At 23.8% G+C, this 9,909-nt stretch overlaps 1 protein-coding gene across 1 annotated transcript; it reads right to left on the minus strand.

Moving 5' to 3' along the window:
• On the minus strand, positions 1-5,931 carry LOC109600960 (protein lethal(3)malignant blood neoplasm 1). Its single transcript, XM_049966163.1, has 6 exons — positions 5,789-5,931; positions 1,655-1,784; positions 1,212-1,343; positions 1,039-1,157; positions 587-988; positions 1-526 (listed from the first exon to the last, which is right to left on the minus strand). Exons 1-6 carry the CDS (start codon positions 5,804-5,806, stop codon positions 50-52), a joined length of 1,278 nt encoding a protein of 425 aa, XP_049822120.1. The 5' UTR covers positions 5,807-5,931; the 3' UTR covers positions 1-49.
• Positions 5,932-9,909: the final 3,978 nt, after the last annotated feature.

The raw sequence follows: 9,909 nt of genomic DNA on the forward strand, positions 1-9,909 counted from the left end.
TATTAACTTATTTATAAATTTATTCCCTAAACATAATAAATAATTAACCCTACGCCTCGATCGGATACCAAACGAACTCGAAGCTCTTGAGCCCGAACGTCTTCTCGGTCGCCTCTTTGGGCGTCTCATCCGAATCCAGACCCAACCTGACGAACTTGAACTTCGGCCTGTAACCATTTTCGTCCGCAATATACGTAACAACTCTGCTGACTCCATCCCTGCCGTTAACGAAGTAACCTCCGATTTTGGCGCCGCTCTTCGTACCCTTCTCCCAGTGTCCGTGGAAACCGACAGTGTAGTGGAATTTGTACAGCAAATCTGTGATGTCTTTTTCTTCTATACCGTCTGGAAGGCCGTCAGACATTCCGGGGAATTTGTCTTTTATTGGTATTGTTTGGGGGTGGCTTCCTTGTACGTGAATCTCATTGTTAGTGACGCTGATTGGGGGGAGAGTTGAGACTGGTTGTTGGCTTTGAACGACTGTGTTTTGCTGCTGGTTTACTTGAGTGTATTGATTGTTGTCGTACTATAACAAAAATACATCAATCTTTAATAACTATTATGAAAATTAAAATTAATTATTAACCTGTTGGACACCTTGTGGTTGTTCAGGAATAGCAAGAGGATTTGGTTGGGGTCCTGGAACTGCTCCTTGTTGTTGATTATATACTTGGTCATTATTCTCTTGAGTAAACGTTGTTTGCTGGGTAAAGTTGTTTTGTTGAGTATATGTAGTTTGTTCCTTCTCATTTTGTTGTAAAGTGTATGTAATTTGACCTCCATTGTTTTGGGGCACACCATTGTTGTTTTGAACACCACCAGTGCTTTGTACACCTCCATTATTTTGGAACGCAGGTGTTTGGAATGGGAAAGGTTGACCTGGAATTGGTTTAGGGGTTGTCACGTAACCACAACCAGCACAGGCTGGTTTAATAGTTGGTAATGTAGTGAAATCCAACGGTTTCTTTGGAGCTGAAGTGAATGGAGCCTAAAAATTATAATTAATACCCCTCAAATAAATTAATATTTATAACAAACTTTAGTTGTCGTTGTTGTAGGTTCAGGTAATTGCAACGGAGCAGGTTGTGGCTTAGGTTGTTGTCCCTGTACGGATTTGGCGTCTGAATCTGGTCCTGGACCAGGCGAACCATCCAGTGCTGAACATAGTTTAATATTATTTGGTGTATTTTTTAAATAATGTGAATACTTACGTGCACTAATTCTGACGTTTCTCATGCTCAAAATTTTAAAGTTTCCGTTCTCATCGGTGGCGTAAACTGTTACATGGTAAATACCATCAGCTGTTATAAATCCAAATTCACCTTGAATAATTCCATTTTCATCTGAAACCATTAAATCATTTTTTTATTAAACAAATTGTTTAATGGATTTTTTATGGCATTAAAAATAGTTACATAACTGATGTATTATACCAGTTTTAGGCTTGAGACATTAAATAAATTATAGTTTTTATTTGTGCATATTAATTATTTATTTTTTTACGCTAATCAATATTATGACTTTAATTACTGGTTGAATAATAATTTTATGGTCAATACGTGAGTCACTTTTATTAAAATTTGAAGCATCTATTCAACACCAATAAATCCTTCGTGGTTCTTTTTCGGTAATTCCATAACTTCCTCTTCCTTACCTTTCTTCTCGTGCCTGTGCTGTTGGCCATCGATTGTGAACCCAAATTCGTACGGTTTGCTCTCGTCACTCTTTGCAGTTTGTGCCACCAACTGTGAGGCTAAGGACGCCAAGCAAGTAGCAATTAATATCTGTAAATTTTAATTTTTGCTGTTATCACACACACACACACACATTAGAAAAGGAAGATAAAAATATTAGTGTTAGTGGTACATACAAAACCGTTGTAAATGTGAAGGACGTTTATATTTATTGGGAATTAATCATAATTTATCCTTTGGTGACACAAGTTAAATATTTAATTAGGCGGTGCAACCGATGTCGAAATCAATTAACGTTTTGATTTATTCGGTTTAGACCCCGATGCTGTGCATTTGCGTAGAAATATCTTTCAATGTAATCGAAGATTGCTTTACAGTTCTAGGTCTAATGAAAGTTATGGATTAATAATAGAGATTTGACAAAGCGAATTAGAAAATGTTAATCAGAAACAATGCATGTATTTATTTACTTATAACAATATTTATCCTTCGATTAAATCACGCACAAATAAGGCCATTCGGATATTGTTTGGTTTAGTAGTTATTACATTGTTGCACGTAGTATGATGTCATTTTGCATTGCGGGTTAGTTGTCGCAAAATTTAAATAAATCACGTCCGGGTGCAAAAAATCTCATTTAATTTACTTCAAAATTGTGAATGTATTTTAACATTTTAGACATTATAAATAAATTTTAATTAATAGTAATTTTTAATTTAATAAAAGAATATTATTTAATATAATATTTTAATATAGCTTAGAATAAATTTATAGATTATTTTAAGAAAAACTATTATTAAAGTCAAAAATAATATTTATTGAAAATTGTTAATTTGAAAAGAAATTCTAACACCAGATGTTGATCATTAACATAATTCTCCAATAAATACAACCAATTACAAGACTATTAATTATTATTAATTAAACTAAAACATATAAATATATATAATAAATTATTATACGTTTTTTAAATAATCCTTTTTTATTTTTTAATTTTTCCCAAAATCAATTACGATTTTCAACAAAAAATATTGGTACAAGTATTGGTGATAAAATAAATTAAACAAATTAAGAGATAATAAAAGTTAATAATAACTTTTATAGTAAAACTCTGCCAACGCAACTCTGTAATTGGATATATGGATAAATACCGTAATTGTTGAGATTAAACTACACAAAAAAACATTTAAATATATGTTAATAGAAGCGGACATAAAACCTGAATTTTGCTTTACATTATCAATAAATTATTGTAAATACGAATGAAAAGTTTCGGTAATAAATTTGAATTGTTGCTGAATTAGATAATGTTGTCATATTAGTAAAAAATAAATTTATTTGGGAACGTACGAATTTAATTTCTATTCAAATTAAAATATTGAAATGCCTTTTAATTAAATTAATAATAATACTATTAATGCCAATAAATAATAAATAAGCCAATAATTTATATTTTATTATTAATATTTAATTTTAAAGACACAGAAATTACAATTAAATTATCACTTACATTTTATTCAAAACGTATATTCATATTATGTGGTATGTTTTTTAAAAGATATTTAATAATAATATATTTTTGACAATAAATAATAAGTAAGCTTACAATTTATATTTTTCAAATTATTTTTATTATTACTATTTAATTTTTAAAATGAAGAAACTGTAATTAGAAACTAAATGATGACTTACATTTTATTCTTAACATATTTTGATATTATGTGGTATAATTTTAAACGATGTAATTTAAAAATAATACTATTAATAACAATGAATAATAAATAATCTTACAATTTATATTTTTAGAATTATATTATTATTATTAGTATTTAATTTTTAAAATGTAGAAACTGTAATTAGAAACTAAATAATCACTTACAATTTTATTCTGATCATATTTTGATGTCTATATGTTTTTTATACGATGTTATTTAATAACCATATTATTAATGACAATATATGATAAGTAAGCTTACAATTTATATTTTTAGGATTATTTTTATTATTACTATTAACTTTAAAAAAGAAGAAACTAATTAGAAACTAAATAATCACTTACATTTTATTCTAAACATATGATATTATGTGGTATGTTTTTAAACGATGTATTTTATATTTTTATTATATAATACTATTTAACTTTGAAAATGAAGAAACTGTAATTATAAACTAAATACTCACTTATATTTTATTCTAAACATATTTTAATATTATATGGCATGTTTTTTAAACGATGTAATTTAGTAATAATACTAATAATGACAATAAATGATAAGTAAGCTTACAATTTATATTTTTAGAATTATTTTTATTATTACTATGTAATTTTGAAATTGAAGAAACTGAAATTAGAAACTAAATAATCACTTACATTTTATTCAAATATATTTTGATATTATGTGGTATGTTTTTAAACGATGTAATTTAATAATAATACTATTAATAACAATAAATAATATGTAATCTTAGAATTTATATTTGCAAAATTTTTGTATTATTACTATTTAATTTTGAAAATGAAGAAACTGTAATTAGAAACTAAATAATCACTTATATTTTATTCTAAACATATTTTAATATTATATGGTATGTTTTTTAAACAATGTAATTTAATAATAATACTAATAATGACAATAAATGATAAGTAAGCTTACAATTTATATTTTTAGAATTATTTTTATTATTACTATGTAATTTTGAAAATGAAGAAACTGAAATTAGAAACTAAATAATCACTTACATTTTATTCAAATATATGTTGATATTATGTGGTATGTTTTTAAACGATGTAATTTAATAATAATACTATTAATAACAATAAATAATATGTAATCTTATAATTTATATTTGCAAAATTTTTGTATTATTACTATTTAATTTTGAAAATGAAGAAACTGTAATTAGAAACTAAATAATCACTTATATTTTATTCTAAACATATTTTAATATTATATGGTATGGTTTTTAAACAATGTAATTTAATAATAATACTAATAATGACAATAAGTGATAAGTAAGCTTACAATTTATATTTTTAGAATTATTTTTATTATTATTATTATGTAATTTTGAAAATGAAGAAACTGAAATTAGAAACTAAATAATCACTTACATTTTATTCTAAATATATTTTGATATTATGTGGTATATTTTTAAACGATGTAATTTAATAATAATACTATTAATAACAATAAATAATATGTAATCTTAGAATTTATATTTGCAAAATTTTTGTATTATTACTATTTAATTTTGAAAATGAAGAAACTGTAATTAGAAACTAAATAATCACTTACATTTTATTCTAAACATATATTGATATTATGTAGTATGTTTTTAAACAATTTAATTTAATAATGATAATATTATTAAGGACAATAAATAATAAGTAAGCTTACAATTTATATTTTTTTATAAAATTACTTTTATTATTAATAATTAATTTTGAAAATATAGAAACTATTACTAAAACATAGTCGCAACATCAGTAACATTTTTTATGAACATATTTTTTTAAAATTAATTTTATAGTTAAATTGGTATTTAATTAATATTTAAATTTAATTAATAATTAAATTAAAAATAAAATGTTATTACAGTTTATTATTTAATATATTTGTAAACAAATATGAAATTAAACAATAATTTCAATAAAACTAATTTATGTTTTTTTTTATCTAAAATAAATCAATAGTTCTAAAATGTTGTTCTAGTTATTTTTAACATTTACACATCATACACTTATATAATGACGTAAAACATATTTACATACACTCTAAAATAATATACATATCTATTGTAAAAAAATCTTTTAATGTGCTTTGATAAATTGCCATAACCAATTGAACAAATATACTTTTTTTTTGTTTAGTAAACATTGCGGTTTCTCGCTAATGTTTAAACTTTAAGATCAAATAATAATTTTTGGCTAATATTAATATTTAATAATGGATATATTAATAATTTTCTATTTTTTTTATTAATATTAAATTAAAAATGATTACAATAATTTTTATAAATATATAAAAATTAATTTATAATAATAAAATTCGTAATTTTTGTATTAAAAAATAGAATACAAATTTATTTTTTACCTTACTAAAGATAATCATGTTTGCCTCTGGTTAGGAAACTAATAATAGCACGATCACAAATAGAAAAATACCCGCACTGAATTATCGATTAGTGTCACTGGTCATTTGTTGTTGGTTATCCAGCGAGAATTTTAAAACAGACCCATTTGTCCGTATTTAGCGGGCTTTTAGTTTTATGCTCATCCCAGACAACGTGGCGGGAGGAACGGAGACCATCCGCGGATGCTGTGCGTCCATTATCCGCAACTGAACGCACGATCTGGTGACATTGATTTGTGTATTTATTCGTATTATTTCTTTCTTATGTGATTACTTTACAATGGGGAATATTAATTAACGCATAATCCGAAATTTATTTGAAACGAGAATGGTAAATAAAAAACATTTACCTTTCAAATTATTGACATTTTTGCAAACAATGTCCGAAAACAGTTACTCTAATTTGTGTCCCGTTATGTGAAATACCATGAATAATTTTGTCATAAATTCAACGTATCTAAGCCGTTTTTAAATTGAACATGGGTTCGATATTAAATAATCTTTGTGACATTTGTATTTAGATAAATTTCAACTTTTTTATTTATATATATTTAACATAATTACTAATGGAGTGGGTACCCTGAAAATTAATTTTTACATTAAATGGCTGAATGATAAAAAATGTATTTTGACAAATTTAAATAAAAAAACAGTGATTGAAATTAAATTGTTTGTTTACAAAACAAATTATGTCATGAATATGTAACATGCATATGAATATTCTTACAAGAATTACAAAGAATTGATAGAGTGACAAATTAATCACTGTAACCTTCGAAGTTTGCTATTTTTGTGTAGAATTTTATGAAAATATTATTAATAATATCTTCAGGCGTTTCAGACAATACAAATAATTTGTAATCGGTTTAATACTAATTGTTCTTCAAGAATAACAGGAAGATAAACGTTAATTATGCGTTCACACCCTGAAAATCGAGAAGTTGTGATTAATTATTGTTTTCGTTTATATTTTCAGGTTGTGAATTAATGTAATATACAAAATAAAATGAACAAGGATTTATGCAAAAAATTTTAACTAAATGTATAATGGTGGACATTATTATGGCAACTTTTTAAAATTTGAAATATTTTAACCATAACTCTTCAATTTGTACTTTATCCTGCAGTAATTCTTATTGAATATCATTGGATATCAATCTGGATTTGACTGGAACATACGTCATAGATCCATAAGTGTTTATTTATTCACAATTTTGAATATGGTCTCTTTACTGATATGCATAATTTCAGAAATTCTACAATTTGTTTTCGTAAGGACAATGAAATTTGTTTTTGCTTTACTATGATTAAATTAATATTTTTAATTTGCACACTACAATAAGAAACTAAACAGTAATGGTCAAAATATAGAAATTTAAGAGGATTCAAAATTTAAAAGGTTTATAATATCGACATAAACTTTAGTATATACTGTGAATTATTATTCTTATTTTGTGTTTTAAGGTGTGAATTTAACATTCTATACAAAATTATTAATGTACAAAATAATATGAATATGTATTTGTAAAAAAAATCTTAGAACTTAAGGTAAATATTTAATTAAATGTACAGTGGTAGTCATTATTCTAGAAACTTTTTAAAATGTTTAATATTTTACTCATAACCCCGATTTGAACTGTTAATAATTAGTAATAATAATTTACTATTGAAGTGTTATAAAAACTATTATATTAAATAAAATGTAATGTCTATGTCTACCTATAATATTTTTTACAATATCGAAATAAACTGCGGTATACACTGTAATTTATTATTATTATTTTGCATTTTAATATACAGAACGTTTATTTTAATATTATTTTTATTATGCTATTTTAATTATTTCTCCGGGATTCCAAACTTTTGTCCAGAAGTGTATAATGACGTTAATAATTAATAAATTAATGTAAATTATTGTTTTTAATTATATATATTTAATTTAATATTCTCTACAAAATTATTACTATATAAAATAAAATAAAGATGGATTTATGAAAAAATCTTAGAACTTAAGGTAATTATTTAATTAAGTGCACAGTTGTAGTCATTATTATAGCAACTTTTTAAAATGTTTAATACTTTAGTCTTAACCCCAATGTGAACTGCTAAAATAATATTAATTTATTATTGTTGTTTTATACAGTATTATAAAAACTATTATATTATATAAAATGTAATGTCTATATCTACCTATAATATTTTTTATAATAAAATAATAATTATTTAAAATTTTAATATACAGAGCGTTTATTTTAATATTACTTTTTATAATCATTGTTTATTTGCTATTTTAATTAATTATAACCCAGGGTTTCCAAACTTTTGTCCAGGAGTGTATAACGACATTAATAATTAATAAATTACTGTAAATTATTGTTTTCGATTATATTTTAAGGTGTGAATTTAATATTCTAAACAAAATTATTAGTATATAAAATAATATGAAGATGGATTTATGAAAAATCTTAGAACTTAAGGTAAATATTTAATTAAGTGTACAGTTGTGGTAATTATTATATCAACTTTTTAAAATGTTTAATACTTTACTCATAACCCCAATGGGAACTGTTAAAATAATATTAATTTACTATTGTTGTTTTATACAGTATTATAAAAACTATTATATTAAATAAATTGTAATATCTATGTATACCTATAATATTTTTTATAATAAAATAATAATAATTGTTTTGTATTCTAATATACAGAGCGTTTATTTTAATATTACTTTTTATAAATATTGTTTATTTGCTATTTTAATTAATTATAACCCAGGGTTTCCAAACTTTTGTCCAGGAGTGTATAACGACATTAATAATTAATAAATTACTGTAAATTATTGTTTTCGATTATATTTAAAAGTGTGAATTTAATATTCTGTACAAAATTATTAATATACAAAATAATATGAAGATGGATTTATGAAAAAAATCTTAGAACTTAAAATAAATATTTAGTTAAGTGTACAGTAGTGGTCATTATCATAGCAACTTTTTAAAATGTTTAATATTTTATTCATAACACCAATGTGAACTGTTAAAATAATATTAATTTATTTACTATTGTTGTTTTACAGTATTATAAAAACTTAACTGTTATTTAATATGTTACCTATATCTTATATATATTTCTGAATTGATTGGTTATAAACATTGCAATTTTAATTTTGAACGGGATTTTTATTGATTAACTCTGTGCTATTTTAACATTAACATTTTGTATAATATACTTCTCATCTTATAATTTTGGATCATCTCCACAATATAGGTACTGGAATTTAAGTAGTAACTATATGGTCATATATTTTATTAAGTTGCTATAATTGTGACCACGGCTGTATGTATTAACAATATTTAAGTTCAAATTATATGTATTTAACAAAAATATATTTAGTTGTGCATAAATTTCATTGGAATGTTTTTAAAGCTCTAATTGTTTGCAGAAAAAATTCACCGTTAATAAACAATGCAAAAAACTAATAATTTACAAAAGACGGGTACTTTTAAAGGTAGGTAAAAGGAGCGGTAATTCGTGCTAATAAAACACATCCATGCATGAAAAACCTTCATAAATTTTTAGCGTCCCATGTAACAGTGAAGAGTACCCAAGGATAATCATCAATTTTAATTGTTTTTTAAATTAAACTTGTAAATCAGACTGTGACTCACTTATCATCCTGTTCATAAATTCGTTTAAGCACATTGAGTCGCAGATGCGTCCTGTCATTTCAACAAGTATAAAACCTTAACATATAAATTGTTTAACTCTTAATAAATTGCATTATTAATTTATCAATGAAATTGTTTGTTACTGATCATGTTGAATTAACATACTACTTTGTTAATATATTACACACACAATAACCAAAACTTAAAAAAATTCTATTTTAAGAATGATAATTTCTTAATTAAATCCCATGTGTGTTTTGATCACTTTTTTACATCGTGAACTTTACGGTTTGATAATAACATTTTGCAGAAACAAAAATGTACAAGAATAAATCAAGAAATCTTTTCCTGTCCAAACAAAATTTAAATAAACATATAATAAAATTAAATAAATTAAAAATGACAGATGATATG

The sequence above is a fragment of the Aethina tumida genome, chromosome 4 (genome assembly GCF_024364675.1).
Source record: "Aethina tumida isolate Nest 87 chromosome 4, icAetTumi1.1, whole genome shotgun sequence".
Taxonomy (NCBI): Eukaryota; Metazoa; Arthropoda; class Insecta; order Coleoptera; family Nitidulidae; genus Aethina; species Aethina tumida.

Coding starts and splice junctions, on each gene's coding strand:
- LOC109600960 (XM_049966163.1), bottom strand. Junction 1,344..1,654: donor GCACAGGCACGAGAAGAAAG/GTAAGGAAGAGG, acceptor TAATGGTTTCAG/ATGAAAATGGAATTATTCAA. Junction 989..1,038: donor CTACAACAACGACAACTAAA/GTTTGTTATAAA, acceptor TATAATTTTTAG/GCTCCATTCACTTCAGCTCC.